Below are 18,811 nucleotides of genomic sequence, written 5' to 3'. Positions count from 1 at the left end.
AAATGACTGTACGCTTTTTCTCTAAAATCTTTGAAATGGAACCTAATTCTAAGGATAATAAAGAGTGATAGTTAAGGCAGTGTTAAAAAAAAAGAGTGGCACAATTTTTAAAAGTAAGATTTTACTCTTTAAAGTTAGATTCCACTTCAAAGATTTTAGAGAGTTGTTTCGTGATGATTTCATTTGAAAAAGTATAAATTTTAACATAAATGTTGATATTTTATACGAGATTGACTGATCAATTCTAATTGTATTAAAAGTATTTATTCTTGAACTACGCTAGATTCTCATTTCTTGGAGCAAGAGAAAAGAAAAAGTAGTTAAAAAATGTTCGTACGAAAGCAAATCTTTATAATAATAAATTGACATTGTAATCACTCGCGACCAATTACGAATTGATAAACGTACTCAATTTGATCGAACGATTTTATTTTACATTTCGAGATCAGCGTTGAATCAATAGTCTCTATCGATACATTTGAATTATCATAGAAACAAATGTGGCAAAGCGATGTAATTTAAATTCCAATTAGCGCCAGGTCATTTTTTCAGATGGCAGATTCATTGTGTATCGAAATTTTTGTTCAACATTCTCTTAAATGAAAATGTCTCTATTTAATAATTACACTATAAAAAATAAAATGTTAATTTTAATTCAAAAAGACGTTGATTTTCTGAGACATGCAAAAATATTAAAATTAACATTTTTGTGTTAATTTTAACATTTTTGCATGTCTCAGAAAATCCACTCCACGTCTTTAAGTTAAAATTAACATTTTATTTTTTACAGTGTATATTCGCAATAATACAAATTTTTAAATATGAAAAAAATAAATAGTTTTTTTATACATCGTAGCGCTTAATTCCGATTTAAGTAATTATCATTTTGCCAGTACTTTGTTAACTCTTGAATAAATCCGCCATCGACGAAATCAACGTTTTGCAATTCACAATGTCTCAGAGCGAATCAAAACATCCGTTAATTAAACTAGTGATTGCGTGATTATGTTACCAATTAGTGATTACTATTCAATCAATTAAAGCAATGTAGTCATCAATTGCTTTGCTCTAACTGGTTGAAAAGTAATCGTCAATCACAATTGGTTACAATCACGCAATCGTTAATGTGATTACGGCATTAGAGCTGGTCAAAATTAATAGCAATCATCGTAAAGATTGATTCGGTTCAAAGAATCGTTCTCGACCATGACATAGCTGCAAACAATTAGGCATTATCACACGAAACACATCCCGTTTTGCAAACGTATGATGGATGAATGTTCCGCAAATTGCGCGCGCTTCTTCTCAGTTGCAAAATTTTTTAATAAATTTGAAGAATCAAGCTTTCCCGATCAAAAGACACGACAATTAAACTTCTCTATTTAAATTTTTGTTCCAGCAAAAATTCGTCTAAAGTTATAATTCGAAAATAAAATAAAATAATTCACTCCACTTTTTTTTCGTGTATCTCCTATTCGTAATTCAACAAGAATCCACTTCAACGACCCTCATTCTCAATCTCTATTAAAATTTTAAAACCATTACCTTGTACTTTCCTTAAAACGGAGAAGACACGCGACTTTCCAGACATCCCAATATGAAAACTAAATACGTCACTCGCGATGCCGCGTTAAGCGTCCGTTTAAATCACGAAGAAAGACACGCGACACGCACACTCGTGTACGTACGTCTCCCTTTCTCTCTCTCTCTCTCTCTCTCTCTCTCCTTCCTCCGTTTTTCTCTTTCCATCTCCGCTGCCGTACAGTCGTTCCGCGATCATTTCCGAGCCGACACGCGCGTTGTTCTCCGAACAAGCCGCGAGAAACCCTCCGGAACGCGCCGCCCCCGAGCCACGCCTTATCCTTCTCCTCCGCATCCCTCTTTTCCCTTTTTTCGCGCCCCCGCGTGTCCCCGGGCAACCCCCGTCGTCCCCGGCGGTTCTCAATGCCTGTACTGCTGCTCGAGCTCCCTTCGCAGCCTCTTCGCGGCGGTCTCGCCGCCACCACCACCGCCACCACCACCGCCGCCGCCACCACCGCCACCGCCGCCGCCGTCGGCTTCAGCATCACTGCAACCGTCCTCACCCTCGGCGACGACGCCCTCGACTTCCTCCTGTCGCCGCTTCGCCGTCGCCATCTCCGCCGCGTGCTTCTTCCGCCACTTCGTCCGCCGATTCTGGAACCATACCTGGAAACCCGGAAACGGACGCTCGTGTTAACAAGTCCACGATTAAAACGTGATTTTAATTTCTCCGATGCATTTTCGTTAGGTTCAAGCCCGCAATTTCGCCAATCTCCGAAAATTATAATTTAAAATGCTTTTTGAATATTCATATTGTAGTTTTATATTGGTTGTAAAGTGATAAATATAAAATAAGATGAACAAACTGGGTCAAACTGACATTCCTAAATCGTAAAAAGCTAAATACTTTGACGTATGACGTATCAAAGTAACAAAATGTATCAAAGGCTTTCGAAGCAATTTGTTATATATAATAATAATCATTTAATTAAATACCGATAATTCTTTATTCTTTCTATTACAAAAAGATTCTAATTTCATAATAACATAGTCTTTTTGGAAATTACATCTTTTATATTTAACTAAGTTATAATTAGAAATAGATGAGACAGTTTTTTAAACCTACACTGAGAAAAAGGCTTTTTAAATTTTAGTAAATATTTCCTTAAATGGTCCTAGTAAAACATTTACTTACAGTAAATTTAAATATCTATTTGAACAAATAAGAAAATGATAGTTGAATCAAATTAATGGTTCTTGCGTCTAATAAATATATGCTTACATTTAAAGTAATATTCAAAAGAATATTAAAATTTAATAATTTTTTTTCTCAGAGTATACAAGTACGTTAATTCGATTTTTGAAGAGCAAATTAATCCTCATAATAAATCCCTATCGCGAAGCAATCCTTCGATGCGAATCGGCCGACGAATTATTGAAATATAATAGTTGACTCTTGACGTCTTTAACATCGCCCACCCACGGAGTCTATTCGACTTCTCTCGATTAATACGCTAGTCTCGACTTTAGCGGTCGTCTATAACATTTGAATTAACGGGCAAAGGTCCCGGAGAAAATTCATCGGCAACTGGCCTCCCGCGGGGACCGGAGGGGGTCGGAAACGGCGCTAACTTAAGGTGCCCCTCTGCACCTATAAAGCTCGAGATACACAGTAGGAGTCTGTGTCCCCGCAACAATGTATTTAATTAACGTAACGGGTGTCAGGGGAGCACGGGGGAGCTTCACCGTAGCGCGATTGCACCCACAAACCACCCCCGATCCATGCCAGCGTGTGGCCCCCGCTAAACTCCTCCCTCTTCCTCTTCGCCCTCGTTCTCCTTCCTCCGGCCACCCCGTCACCGCCACCGCCGCTCTTCCGTATCCAACCCCAATCCGCAGGCTTGTTCAATGGCCGCCAAGTCGAGAGCTTAAATTAAAGATATAAGCGTCCCAGCGAGCAAGCGCGGGCGCGAAGCGGTAAACGAATTAAAAAGTAAACGGCCAGTCGTAAAAGTTAATGGTTGTTCGGATGAAAATTAAAATACTCGAGGAATTAAGATAACGGAGAGACAGGCGAATGGACAATCTGCAGGGATTGACTGCAGGCAAATGTCGGACGTAAAAAAGCAGTTTGGCCCGGCAACGGAAGTCCAATTTATATTTCATGTTGGTCTTCATAAAAAAAAAGAAGAAAGAAAGAGAGTGAGAGGAAGAAACAAAGAGTAAAAGAAAGAGAGATACGTGAGAAGAAGATTAGGTGGTGCATTCCCGCTGTCGTTCAGTCGCTTATCCTTAATTATAATTTTTTAAAGAATTTTTCTTAAATTTTAATAACAAATCTTTTTAATAATTCTTTTGAAGGATTCCTTATTCTTTTCTTTCTTTCTCCGAGATGAAACACAAATATTTTTCAATAAATATTTTAATTAGAGGAAGAAAAAAAATTTTTAGGGATGTTAAGACTTGAATTAATAATGCATTAATTTCTCGAATAAATAACATCGATTTAATATTGCTTATTCGAATTATATAAACATTCCGTAGAAAAAAATAGGTGTTCAGACGCAGGTTTGTCTACGTATGATTGCGATTTCGCGATCGTGATAAACAAGCTACTTTCGTCTGCAAGGAATCGCAATTTCAGAGATATCGTTCAATGGATCGGAGAAACTGAGGACAATCAAAATTGATGCTAAGTTTACCGAACTCCCCTCGGGATCGCGCGAGCCGACCTAGTTTCTCTCTATTAGTACCGACCCTGTTTACTTTGCTAAAACAAACTTTAAAGACGATAAAGTACTTAGTTAAGCCCTTAATAAATTCAAATGCGATGTCCTATTTTTCCAGAATCGCGGATTGCATTTTGTTAGATGAAGATTTATCACGTCCTTCTTTTCGAGATAAAAATGTTCTTTTTGTTAATCGCACGTTTTTCGAGATAAGAACGTTATTCTTTTCGTTAAATGCACGCTTTATCAAACTTATTTTTATCAAGATTATTTTATTTGTAAAAGCGATTAAGAAATTTGCGGCCGGTTTAATCAAAATTACTCATATTTTTTTTTATCAGAGATGCATTTTTAACAGATCAAGGTTTGTCGGCACAGTTTTTCACAATTTCAGCATTAGATTTTTTTAAACAATTAATTATTATGATTAAAATATATTAATATGATAGAGAGAATTTTCCTCTACATTTATATCAGTTTTCTATCTCTATTTTTATATCAGTAATCGGTTCTATACACTATAGACAGTTTCTTTGCAATAAATAAAATACGAACATGCGCTGCATTATAGTTGGTTTATCCCGATATGTGGGATAAATTAGTACATATCTACCACTTTGTAAGTTGCTTCTATGATAATCTCTATATTAAATTAACAAAAGCGTAATAGAAAAGCAATAAAATCAAACTCGGATAGTAGATATGTGTACTTATATATTAGTAAATATTATATCTTTCAAAGTTATGTAATAACATTTTAAAATATTATTACAAAAAAACAAATATGAATTATCTTAGTTTTACGTACGTCATTTTAGTAGAAATATTAAATAGAAAACATTTTGTCAGAATTAAGTTATAATTGAATGTTTACGCTCGCGGTATAACAAGTAAACCTAATCTTTTCTTGTATATGAACCACGTACTTTCTCCATGCGCACATCTAATTTTTATTATTTTATTATAACAAGTTATTATTATGTTACTCAAAATAACATGTATATTAACAGATACTTCTTTAGATTTGCTTTCTCAAAACCAATAATATATGATATGAAAATATGAAATACTCAAAAATTTACTTGCCTGTTCTTGAATCAGATTTTTTCTTTTTTTTTTATTGTAATATATGATTACTACATGACATTTGATTTAAATAAAGCTTAGGGAAAAGTCTATTATATGTTATAAAAAAAATATTTTACACTAACTTTTCCATTGTTTCTTTCGTCATAAGTACGTAAACAAAACACAATGCCAACTTGTCTCTTATGCCAACGAGCCTCGATCTCCCCTATTTATGTAATTTTAATATTTATTTTTTAATAATTTTGATAAATTACATTAGTTATTATATAACAAGGAAAATTTCTGTAAGCAGTATAACTTTGAAAAATGGGGCAGACAATTCACAATTTGATCTTTCTCGATGAAACGATGAAAAACCGATTTGGAGGTTTAGCCGCAAAGCCTTCCCTATCGTTATTCTTTAAATCGTCGCGACTGATACAGTGCGAAAATGTAAATGCAAAGAAAGTCCTGGCCGGGATCCATCCATCTTGTTTTTGAACGCATTAGTCACGCGCACGTTGCGAGACGGGGGCGGAGAAGCAGCGGTTGTCGTTCTCGCTTCCCCCTCGACGCCGACGTTGCGCGTCGCCTCACAACTGTTCGATTTATTAAATCAGGATTATCTAAGCCCATTACTTTGTCCCGTCGAGAGCTAGATACAAAACCGCATTTGTAACTCGCGTAAAGCCCTTAGGGCGGGCCCGCAGAGAGCGGCACTGATTTCCGCGGTCGTCCACCTACCCTTTCCCTCCCTTCGTTCGTAGCAGATAATACCGATAGCATCTGATCTCGCCGTTGATATCGCCGCTGGGACAATTTATTATGCAAAAGATTACGTTCGTGTGACTCAGTTCTCACCCTCGAGGGGGGTGACAAAATTCGCGCGAGTAACTTCTCAAATCAAAACTATGATAAGGTCATCGCGAATCTAATCATCTAGATAAATGCTATGATTCAACCGCATGATAAACCGTATTCTTGATCGGACTGTTCAAATACACATGATAAAGTAATTTTAAAATTATTTTATATTATAATATATTAATGTTTCAAAATTTTAAAAAGTTATTTTATTTTTATTATATCTTAACTGCGCTTACTAAAAATAGATTTTTATATAATTAAATAGATTAGAAAAAAATGCTTTTAAAATGTTTTTATTATTGTACAATATTTATAATAACGAATCTTTTTTTTTAAATTACAACTCGATCTCTTTAGAATTATCTTATTAGATGTCAATATTTCAAAAAAATTTTTAGTAATAAAAAAACGTTTCTTTCAAAACACATAAAGATTATATCAATAAAAACATTCTTTAAACGAAGAAACATAATTTCGTAAGAGCGAAGGTGATTCCGAGATATAACTATATAGTGATAATAAAAAGACAATAGAGAAAGGCGCAAGTACGCGAGAAGGTAAAACGTAGGAAGGGATAAAGAAGATTGTCAAAGACAGACACGCAAAAGGAGACGGAACGGAATGGTCGAGAGAAAAAAAAAACAAGGAGTGTAAATTAACGCAAAACCTAGGTGTAGGTGGAAATCGCAGAAGAAAAGAGAAAGAGAGAAACGACTGACAAGGTGGGATATTCCGCTGGGGGAGAAACGAGAGAGGATCGAGTTGAGGAGCCTTAGGGGGATGGCACAGAGATTACGAGAGAAAGAGAGAAAGAGAAATGGAAGAACTGTGTATGCATAGGAAAACGGATTTCGATGTAAATACGTGGAAAGGAAAGGAAACTGCGGATTGTAGTTACAGATTATTTTCCGTCTTTCCCTCCTTGCCTTCTCCTCTCTTCTTTTTCTCTCTTTCTCACTCTCACTTATCCAAAGCCGCGTATATTCCGAAATGCCATTGGCGCAGCTCTGATAGTTCTAATCAGTTTTTCCTTCTGCTTTCCGCAGGAAAGAGATAGCACAACGATATGTAGATCTTTCGTTGCCATTTGCGAAACATACTTTGTATATCAGAATACAAAGTAAATTATATATAAACAATATAAAAAATTGTATTCATACGAATTTGTAAAATAACGTCATTTTTATTATATCAAGCTATTATTACTAAGGACTAATAAGAAGTACGATAAAAAAAATATTTATAAAATATTTTTTATACTTAGGAATAATTTATAGATATGTAAAAAGTTATTTGTAACATAAAAATTGTATATTATAATTGTAAATTACTATTAAGTAAGTATGAATTACTATTAAGTAGGAGCACAAAACGGCATCTCTAGTAAATGACAATTTCATGATTTCGTGGAAACCAGATCGCGCTGAAATGGAGCACTTAGTGTTCTCGAGGATTTTCGGTAACTCTGATTGCCAAAAAGTCAATTAATCGGAATCGCTGCCAGAAATACGACGAAACTTCCGTTCCTTACGATTGAATTACGTCATGTATTAAGAGAACGACGGTGCGGGACGATGCACGCAAGTGAAATATATTTTTCCAATTAAAAATCAAAGGAAGGGAGGAAAAGGGAATCACATTTTCTGTCTCTCTATATATGTCTGTCTGTATTTAGAATGCATTATTTTCGAGGGCTTGGCACGCTTCTCTACTAGTTACTACTAGCACACGCATTGCATATAGAATACCCATTTTCAATACTTTTGCCAATAACCCAAATGGATACATTACAACCAATCTTTTTATTCCTACTTGATTTAATCCTCTCGGTAGCTTCCTATATTTTTCCTAATTAAGCACACTATGGTGCTTAGTAAATTAAAAACTAAATAGATTGAAATTATTTTTATCAGTTCAGATTCATATACATATTTTTTCGTAAACTACGACAAAATATTGTTCAATTTATTGTTAAAATTTGTAATTTTGTATAAATAATGTACCTCGGAGCTAATGTATAAAATATTTATGAGTTTATAAATATTTCTTAATAAATTTTTATAAATTCTTAATTTTCTTTGCAAAATTTTTAAGTTTAGCACAATGTTATTATTTTTATTTTACTATTTAGAATTTATACGAAATGTACAATATAAGAAATATTACAAATTCTTTCATGTTTAAAAAAATGGTTTTAATAAGAACGATGTTATAGAAATTGATATTCGCGTATCAGTCAAATTTTCCGTCACGGAAAACTCGTTCGTTGTTTTTAAATAGCACGTACGATTAATCCGCGATTGATCCTGTCGTCCGTTGAGATACGCGAGATCTACCACTAACGTCGTCGTAGCGTCGACGAACGTAACTCCCGTAACTTTTCCCAAAATCCATATCCGCGTCTGGCGCGTAAAAAAGGTGCACCGGAGCTTAAAAATTTATCGGCGATCCGATGAAAGCGTACCCTTTGAATAATAAGCGATTCGACCAATGATGCGGAAAACCTTCGAGTAAATGTCACACATGACTCCGCACGCGTCGTTAAGCATTACCGCGGCTCCGCGCGTTTAGCAGAATTTTATCCTTGTAATTCCTTCCCTCTCATCTTTCGTTCGCGGATTTCGCGACGCATCTTATGGCCTTTGAACTTCAATAATATTGCATTACATGTATGAAGCATATCATTCTATAAACGGTGAGAATTAACATGTTCGATTGGACAATTGTGTCCAATTATCTACATTCTCATTTATTGCGAAAATAGTAAAACATGTGCGTCTTATAGATGGATGAAGACTCATAGATATCATAATAGAATTTTCATAGATTCGTTTATCAAATTAATTTTTAAAAAAAGTAATAATTTCAATCCTTTTCTCTTATAATAAAACGTTTTAATTAAGATTCAGCAAATTTCGGTTTTATAAAGCCATTATATATAATGGTACGATATTTAGCCAGCTTTATTCGAAACTGATAAAATACATCGTAAGATAACGGAGAACGGTGGTTTTAACTTTTTTGCGACGCGTTATGCCGTGGTGGAAAAACCTGGCTTTTGCCTTTTGTCATGTTGATGCATGTGGTACGATAGTACAGCGAGAGATCCGTGTGATGCAAACAAAACTATTGAGCCTCGACCGATGCCCTTTAACGCATTGACTGCCCAGGCTTCTTTTAGTATAAAATTTGCATTTACGCCATATGGCGTGACGCGACAGCCTATTTGTAACCCACCGACCGGGGTGGAGTAACGAGAGCTCCTAAATGCCATCAAACCGAGAGTGTTAACCGCTGCCGGCTCGATATTTGTGTCACATGTTATATTAGCTCTGTCGTAAGGCAGGTCGATGATGGCTAACGCTCTTTCCTGTCGACTTGTCACAAGTACAAAGTGAATAATTAAGCGAATGATAATGACGGGATTATTTATGATTGACATAAGTAATTGCACTTGTCCGTATTTTAATTTGTAAAGAGATATTTTAGAGACTTGTTTGGATATAACTATTTATTTTTGTGGAATTTACGTTAGACTTTTCTGCACTTTTCAAATGACAGAAAGTACGAGTATCTACTCCTTTTGAATGTACAATTAATGAAATAACTTATTTCACAATTCTGTTTTATTAAAACATTGTATTCATTTCTGTTAACATTAAAAATAAAGTAAAGAAGTGCAAATTGAACGAAGTTAAAAATCATGTAAAATTAATCAATTTTTTATTCCAGAAAAAACAGAAAATAATGTAATCAAATATTAATACTATTGATTTTTATTAATAAATTATTTTTAATTTCACTCAATTTAGGTTTCTTTACTACTCGGTCTTGACAAAGATAAATGCGATATACATATATATTTATGCATTATATACAGAATCGGAAATGGAAATTTTCTCGTCGCACACCCTCGAGCGATCCGAATCGCGCAAGGTGTCGCGAATCGCGGCATGCGGCCGCGATTTTGCGTCGTCAATCGGTTCGAAGTAATCGCAAGACTACACGGTTCGCAATATTACAGAGTGCTTGGAACAGAACGTTTCTTCGAGTAATAAGTAACGCGATCTCTTCGCGGGTATGGCCAGAAGGGGGGAGAGGGAGAGCAGACGGACGGGGGTGGTTGGACGACAGAGGGTAGTTGGCTTGCTGGCGATAATGCGATCCTCTGTATTCCGTTGCCGTAGCGCTTCCCCATATCGATATGTTTCCTCTCTTCCCCCGATTCCTCCCCCGCGACACCCCCGACCGCCCATTTGGCCCCGCGCGGAGATCAAATGGCTTCACCGATTCGCGTTATCCCCAATATTCTATTTTTATTTCGGAATCAAATTTCGCGACGGCCGTCGCGATCCCGGTGTACTTTTACGATTCTCTCCTTCTCCCCGGCGCGGCGGGATGTCGAGGAATCCTCCGCTCTTGGAAAACTCGTCGTAGCGATTCGATCTCGATATACGTCGTTATAAAGTGAGTTATCAGATATAACAGCGCGCTGAAATATTAAATAAATATCGTCCGTAGTCGAAGTCATTAATGGCTCCTCTTAACTCGAAGCGTGTAGAGCACATTTCTGCCTTCTTTCCATTTACACGTGTTAATGTTACATTGTGAACATTCTCAAAGTTCAAGCACGAACCTCTGTGTGCGAGAGCATTTTCCCGTTATAAAGCAGCTGCTCTTAATTCTTCGAGATGTACTCTCCCGCTCGCCCTGCTGCTTTAATAGAAAAGAACTGTTTCTCTTTTACGTTATCCCCAGCAATCGAAATGCTCCCGCGTTTATTAAAATACTCCCTGTTTCATTTTCACGCGACGCTTCGGTGTTTAGAACGCAAGAAGAGTCAGTCTGTCAATTTAAATACTGAACAGACCTCATAACACACACACAACAAAAGTATTTTACGAAGCATTTTTCAACGGAGAGAAAATTGCGTTCTTTATATTTGTAACATAGTTATAAATACGCCATTTATAATATTTATCAGAAAACTCATGCAGTTATTGCGCATAATTTTTTATCTATTCCACTTGTAAAGTACTGCTATTTTACGATTACAGGAATGATACAGGAAAGGCATTTTTCGCCGCCTAGAATCGTTATAAAGAACTTCCTTTAGCTGAAAATATTCAATGTTTGCCATCATGGAAACGAGGTACATACATAAATGCGATCGAAAATTTATGTTATTGTCTATCTTCTAGTCGTAAACGCCTGCTCAATCTCCTTATAAAATCCTTCCAAAAATGATTTCGCGTCTATGGTAGAGAGATCGAAACCCTAGGGGAATCTAATAATCCGTCAGCATTGCCATCGTGAAAAGAAATATAATAAAAGAATATACTGTGAGAAAAAAAAATATATATATATATTACATTTACTTATAACAAATAAATATTTATTTATAACAAAAAGAAATGATTGGTAAATCAAATTACTGTTTTTGTATCAAATAAATATACCTTTATATTATATTTAATAAATATTTAGTTGATACTATTCAAATTAATATGATTTAGTAAAGTTTAATTTTTTAGTGTATTCTCTCTCTCTCTCTCTCTCTCTCTCTCTCTTTCTCATATAAAAAGATATAGGTAAGATATTAGTACATCGATAAAAATTTAATCAAATAATTTCTTTGCTAACTTCGGAACAAAAAGTATCGTTTATCAAATACATTATAATAAGATTTGTATTCTCTTTTTTATCGCATCTTGAAAAAGAAATTATGTTCTACAAAATCTGTCTATTTATGAAATGCATGCTGTCTCTATTGAGAGAATTTTCAGAGTAGCGCAGTTACTCCTGATTTATGGAAATTAAGTTTTTGCAAACGCGGAATGCAACTCTAATGTGAATTTCCGGGAACGTACGATGTGCGTGACATGTGTACCCGAAGGAACGGTATATGTTAACGCACAGTACCGCTAATTTAGACAAGAAACGCATTATGTAGAATATCTTTAGACGTCTCGACATGAACGGTCGACTGACTCGATGATGAACATCCGTTAAACTGAATGCATTGAAACGATCCTCGTGATATACCAAAAAAACCATTCCATAATTATTCTTACGCTTACGCATATATACCTATTAAAAAATATACATAAGAATAACGTTTGCATGAAATATTAATTACATTTGTAATTAAAGACATGAAGTACATATATCATAAAAAATATGGGACGCGATTATAAATGTATTTATGCGATGTTTTTAATTTTATATAAAGTATTATTGATTATTCGTCAAGTATTTATATATTTTATTATTTAATTAGACACATTAATTAAAATAGCAAAGCGTGAATTAATATCATAATTTTATTACATTTCTTTCTTTCTCTTCCAACAAACTTCTTTTTTATTTTATTAAATATAATTACTAAATATAGTTTTGTTCCTAAATCTTTTCTTTTTCTTTTACATACATTTTGTTGCTCTATTATAAACCAAATAAATGCATCAATATACTAGTTTGCATTTTCGGTATAATCTCTCATTATACGAGTATATTAACGACATTTGCTAGCGATGCATGATATCATTGTACCGTCTAAAAAGTTAGCAAGAATGTCTCGCATGCAAAGTGCAAATTGTCCAAGCACGAGTGACGCATTTTGAAAATAACTGACAGAGTGTAAGCGTCCATCAAAAAGCAATTATCGCGTGCATTGTCGCAAAAGCTACACGTGCGTTCGGTTTATCAAACGTCATTGCTGCGCAGTCTCATTGCTGCGATAATCCAGTTTCCCGTATTACGTGCGAGTGCACTATTTTCCTTGCGTCGGTATCGAAATATTGGTCCCCCGGAAAAGGTTTCTAATAATTTCCCCGAGACCGGCCCATGCAATTACGCGGTCCATAAAACATAATGGCGTCTCGGGCGCCCGTGTATACACCCCGATATAATTCCGTGCCGGTGATCTCGACGAGATCGTTCCGCTGGCGGGGTTGAAACGGAAGGAAGGGAAAGAGCGAGAGAAAGATGGATGAACGAATTGAGGCGGGACATACAAGATGAACGGAGAAAGACGATCTGAGCAACCGGGAAGGTAGCTGGCAGGTTCGGTCGAAAAATAAAGTCGGTTTTATCAAGAGAGAGAGAGAGAGGGGGGAGGGGGGAGGAAGAAGGAGAGAGCCAGGTTCACCACCAAGAGGCGAGCCGGTAGAATCGTGGGCATTATGGAGTCAAGTACATGTGGGCCAATTTCGAGGGTACGCGATGTGGTGTGGTGTGGTGCAGTGCGATACGGCACACTGATGGTAGTGGGAGGTGAATGAAGGGTACACCGCCTGCTGCCGTGATTTATCACGCCACGCCGCGCCGCGCCGCGTACATATACCGCCATGATGATACATGGCAGAGGCAGAGAAGAGGGGGAGAGAGAGAGAGAGAGAGAGACGGAGGGAGGGAGAGAGAGAGAGAGAGAGAGAGAGAGACCTTCCGCTTCATACTAATTGACGTCATCGATATTGGTATCCGTCGACGAGCAGATTACTCCGCCGTAAACAACTCGGCCCACCGACCCCTCCCCTCCTCAGTCACCAAACCTCGTCGGTCCCCCTTCGGTAGCCGCTGCCGCGTATTCTGCCTGGACGGGGAACCACTTTGCCATCAGTATCACCATCACCACCACCGTATAGCATGAATAGGGATACACAGCAAACGTTGTAAGGATGTTGCAATCCCGCGTATGCTGGTGACCCTATCCAGCGTTTGCCCTTTGGAGGAGCGAAGGGCCCGAGCCAGTTTGCGACATGTACTTTGATATCGTGTTTAATGTGTTGGGGATGCCGTTGTTTTCAATTATCTCGAAATGGTGCAGGATGTTTTGTTTAAAAGTAACGACGAAACGAGTAGGGGAAGGTTGGTGAAGTGTAGGGTGAATCAGTTGATCGTGTGGTAAAAGTGATGATATAAAAATGTTCTCCAATGATACAGTTTTGGCACAACGTGTAGTTGCTTTGACAATTTTATTACGATGGCTATTAAACAACTAATTATTTTTAATATTTTTCAAATAATTATGAAGCTTTATTTTTTTCTTATAAGAAAGTCGAATTAGAAAATTTATTTTTTAAAATTATAACTATATAGGTATATACATATTTATCACATGAAATTTATATAAATCCTCTCTTAATGGTTATGAGTTAAGATACGGTATGTTACGCTTGTTTTTACGATATTTATTTAAATCATCCAGATATACAGAAAATATAGTGAAGTGACGTAAAACAGAAAGTTATTTGGCGACGAATTTATAATTCATTTTTTTAAATGACATCTTTAAGTTCAAATCTGTAATCTACTCAAATATAGGATTCGTGCAATTTAGACAACTATTAGACCGCACTATAGAGATAAAGGATCCCCTTCCTCAAAGCAGCTCAACAAAGTTATAGTCTATCCAAACACTACTCCTATCCGCCATATCCTCAATCGCCTCGATAAAGAGAAAGGCTGCAGAGATCACTGACTTTCCGTCGCAGCAATGAATCGCGACTACCACACCCTTGGCATCATCTGTACAAGAAAGTATCTCATCCCCTTGATTCACTGTCGATGCCGTCGCTATACAATCCTGTCCGCTTCCTCCTCTTTTTCTCTCTCACTACCCTCGCGCTCTTCATCGTCCTCGAAGCCACCCTCTATCTCTCGTTCCTTTCATAATACACGCTATGATATGAGAGAGATAGAGCTCGCCTAACAGGGGCGCCACGGTCTTTAACTCGCAAATGCCCCACGTTCACTTTGTCGTATTAGATTCTAATAGGGGGACACGCGCGATAGCTAAGGGGGTCATTCATGTTAAGAGCTTTTCGTCTCACTCGTCGCGTCGCGTTGCACTTGACTTGTCTTAACTGAGTGTTTACGCGATGGTCTCTGATTAAATCATACGACGGAGGATTATTGCCAATTTTAACAACGAAAAATTATTTATTGGATCGCGCACAATTACCGTTAATTACGTGACGAAATTAACGAATCTGTTTGAGAAAATATACGATAAATGATTTGCCTATATGTAAATAAATATATCAAGCATTTGTTGCGGAATTGCGAAGAATTAATGATAACATTAGTTTTTTAAAATAAATATTCATAATTTAAAAACAATACAAAAAATTAAGTAAATACAAAAGGCTATTAAGAGTCAACGCTGTTAGCAGTGCGTAAAATATATAATCTTAAAATCTATAACATAGATATTATGTCGAATTTATTAATTTCATAATTTAACTTAATTTTTTTTAACAGACAATATAACATTTAAAATTTAAAGGGGTTAAACACGTCTTACAAAGAAAATCCTCACTATGTTAAAAATTAACAACTTTTTTGGTGGAAATTTCATGTATTTTTTAAAACAGTTTCTGAACAGTTTATTAACTTTTGTCCAGTAATTAAGAAATAAAAGATGCAACGCTTTTGACCGCTGTTATTATGCACAAAAGATGCACAAATTTGAACCTATATTTATTGAACGAAAACAGGATAATAAATGGACTGCATAGTAAGTTTAACTATAATAATAGTCTATTGATACTAAACAATAACTGGGCAGATGTCTACGTATAAATTGCATATTTAAAAGTAATATAATTAAATCGAGAGTTACGAGATTCTAGCAAGATGACAGTACTAATAAATCTTCTGTTATTGTATGTAATAAAACAATTCAATTCGATTGTAATTTTTTTATTACGTATAATAACAGAAGACTCATTAGCGCTGTCATCCTGCTAGATTTTCACAGCTCTCAATTTAATTACATTAATTTTAATTATTTTAGTAGAGTCGTTGCATACAATACTAATTTGTAAATTACATAGGATATTTTCATCGATAAAAGTGATTCAATCACTGAATAACGCGCGTTTTATTAAATTTTTATCCATTTTTCTCTCAGTTATAGTAAATAAAAATATTACGGACAGATAATACTACATACAGATACATACAAAAAAAACTATTAAGTCTACCATAGTATGCATATACAAGCAGAAAAATATTGTAATCTTGCTTCAAAGATTTCAATTTTAATTTAATTGAATTTGTATTGATACTTTATTGCAAGTCTTGAATCGAATGCAAAGCAATATTTCCATCAACACAAATTCAATCAAATCAAGACTAAAATCTTTAAAGCAAGATTACATTATTTTGCATATTATTATACATATAATATATGAGCATATTATGGTTGATAAGTGAGAGAGAAAATAGTGTTTTTTTCTGTGTATCTTAACTGGATGAGTGTTTAAGAAAACTGCATACATTTCTACCAATGTTGTTAATTTATTAATAAAAACAATATAATTTACTACGTTTTAAATCGATCAACGATTTTACAATAAAATAATAAAAATTCATAGATCTTTAATGATTTCAATGTTATTCATGCATAAGATACTGTACATACCGAACACCTGTATCATTTATTAGCTCAGATTACGCATATACATCACCGGCAAATATTTCATCGCAAGAATTTATGCGAACGCCGACCGCGCGCATTACGGAGAGACGCTCCTTCCCGTGTCGTTCTGCAAGAAGGATATGGGAGTCACATTCGAGCAACGACGTTCGGTTGATCGAATATATTAACGTGCGGGCAATTTGTACAGCCTGACGGATATAACCCCGAGAACCATCGGTGGCAAAATGTATTCCGGGGATTACATCTCCCGAAATCCACCGTCGTGCTATTAGGTGAACGAAAAAAAAAAAAAAAGAAGAAAGAACCGTGCTCTCGCGCGCCCATACGGACGCGGGCGTCGGAAAGGTATACGTTTCGATAATGAAAAAGTTATAAATCTGGAATTGTGAAATGGCGGGCCGGTATAAATCTTCATCGGGCAACGCTGCCAAATCCCTTCGTACCGCGTAAATCCCTTTCCAATATTGAAAAAAGTGATAGGTCCAGTATGTAATGATCCGGTATTACCCGAAACCGCGAGGGAACGGTATCGATCTATCGTTGGTATTCCGCTCACATCGACCGCATCGTTCTCTACATCCTCTCGTGTATCCCAATTATAAGATATCACCCTCGAATAAAACAACCACGTGTACGATCGTAATATCACGCTGCGCGCGAGCGTAATTGTGTTGTTTTCTTAAATTTGGATAAGCGACAAATTCATTGAAATCTTTCGTATAAAACGTTTTCTTTTTCTTTTCTTGTATGAGACTTGCAAATTTTTTATTCTATTAGCACAGATAACCTTATATTTTCTATCTATAAGAAAGTTGAAACATTTAGGCCACACGATCTTTCAAATAGGGGTGAACCACTAGATGTCTAAAGCAACAGCTGTAATCCAGTCGAAATCACCATTTTTTTTTCCCTCTATTACATATATGCTACTGGAAAAATTCACGAACGCCTTACTCTCATCCTTGAGAAACTTTAAAGGAAATCGCACGATTCCGCGAAATAACGCGGGATTCATCGAGGGTGTTGATGTAAACAAGCCCTCCCTTGTTCTCCATCTTTTTTCCCAGTCAGCCGGTCGCGCAAAAGAGTACGCGGGTATATATTGTCGTAATATTTCGAAAAATGCGCCAGCACACCGAGATCTGAGGGCAATCTCGCCCTCGAAGATGGCATATACGCGGAGGTGAATCGCCTCTTCCCGAGGAAATCCGAGGTAATTGAATGCTAACCCTCCTCACCCCCGCAGCGCATCCCCTCGTCCGTACTCACTCCGCGCAACTCCTCGTCCACCCTCCGTGTCGCGTCCCTCGTTCGCCCTCCTAGCCATCCCAACCCGCATGGGCTTCAGGGGGCGCCACGCTCGCACTCTCGCTCCCCCTTCGCCATCACTCACCGACACAGACTTGTAGCTTTCAATAAAAATGTAAATATGGCGGCGTAGAACGAGCCAATGACAGCGCTACATCGACGCCCGAGTCCGCGAGGGATAGACAGATAGAGTGAGAGAGAAAGAGAGAAAGAGAGACAGAGAAGGAGAGAAAGGGAAAACCCTGCCCTGCAGCAGGGGTTGAGGGTTTCCAAATGGGAAGCTGTCTCTCTCCCTCTCTTTTCCTCTTTCTCTCTCAGAGGGTCGAAGATGGCGAGAGAAGAGGAAGAGGAGGAAACGGGAGATGAAGGGTGAGAGGAAGGTTTCGACTCGGAGCGGAATGCCGAAGGTGGAAGGCGAAGAGGCGGAGGAGCTTACGCGGGGAGGGGAGGGGGGGGAGAGTGGGGAGGGGGGGGGGAGGGGAGGAGAGCCAGAGAGATGCCCGGGAAGGAAGAAGAGGAGTGCAAAAGCTCACACGGAGGACGAAAGGAGAGAGACACATAACTCTCTCTTCCTCCGTCCTTTCGCTCACCGTCACTGCGTGGCCTCACCCGAGTTTCACCCGTGTCTCATCCGGTGTTCCCCGTTCTCCTCCCTTCTACTCGTGACGGCGAGAGGGTAGTGAAAGGGGGACGTACCGCCAGCGTCCGCGGGAGAGCGACGCCGAGGATGACGCAGGTGCCGCAAAGCTTGACACGTCTCCGGCTGTTTTGTCACCTTCTTTTATCCTTCGAACTTTTTTACCGCTACCTCGTTAGATGTCCTCCCCCCCCCTACCTCCCATTCTCGTTTCATGTGCCCTTCCCATCCCGC

General features: G+C 37.3%; 1 protein-coding gene across 1 annotated transcript in view; it reads right to left on the bottom strand.

Annotated features, from left to right (window-relative positions):
* Positions 1 to 1,941: 1,941 nt before the first annotated feature.
* HGTX (HGTX homeodomain transcription factor) overlaps positions 1,942 to 18,811 on the bottom strand; it is a 42,294-nt gene continuing 25,424 nt past the window's right edge. The window contains exon 4 of the mRNA XM_018539854.1: positions 1,942 to 2,187. Coding sequence (XP_018395356.1) covers positions 1,942 to 2,187 — 246 coding nt within the window. The remainder of the gene's footprint in view (positions 2,188 to 18,811) is intronic.

Source organism: Cyphomyrmex costatus, unplaced genomic scaffold, assembly GCF_001594065.2.
Source record: "Cyphomyrmex costatus isolate MS0001 unplaced genomic scaffold, Ccosl1.0 scaffold223, whole genome shotgun sequence".
In the NCBI taxonomy this organism is placed as follows: domain Eukaryota; kingdom Metazoa; phylum Arthropoda; class Insecta; order Hymenoptera; family Formicidae; genus Cyphomyrmex; species Cyphomyrmex costatus.
This window is presented reverse-complemented; position numbering and strand designations above follow the sequence as displayed.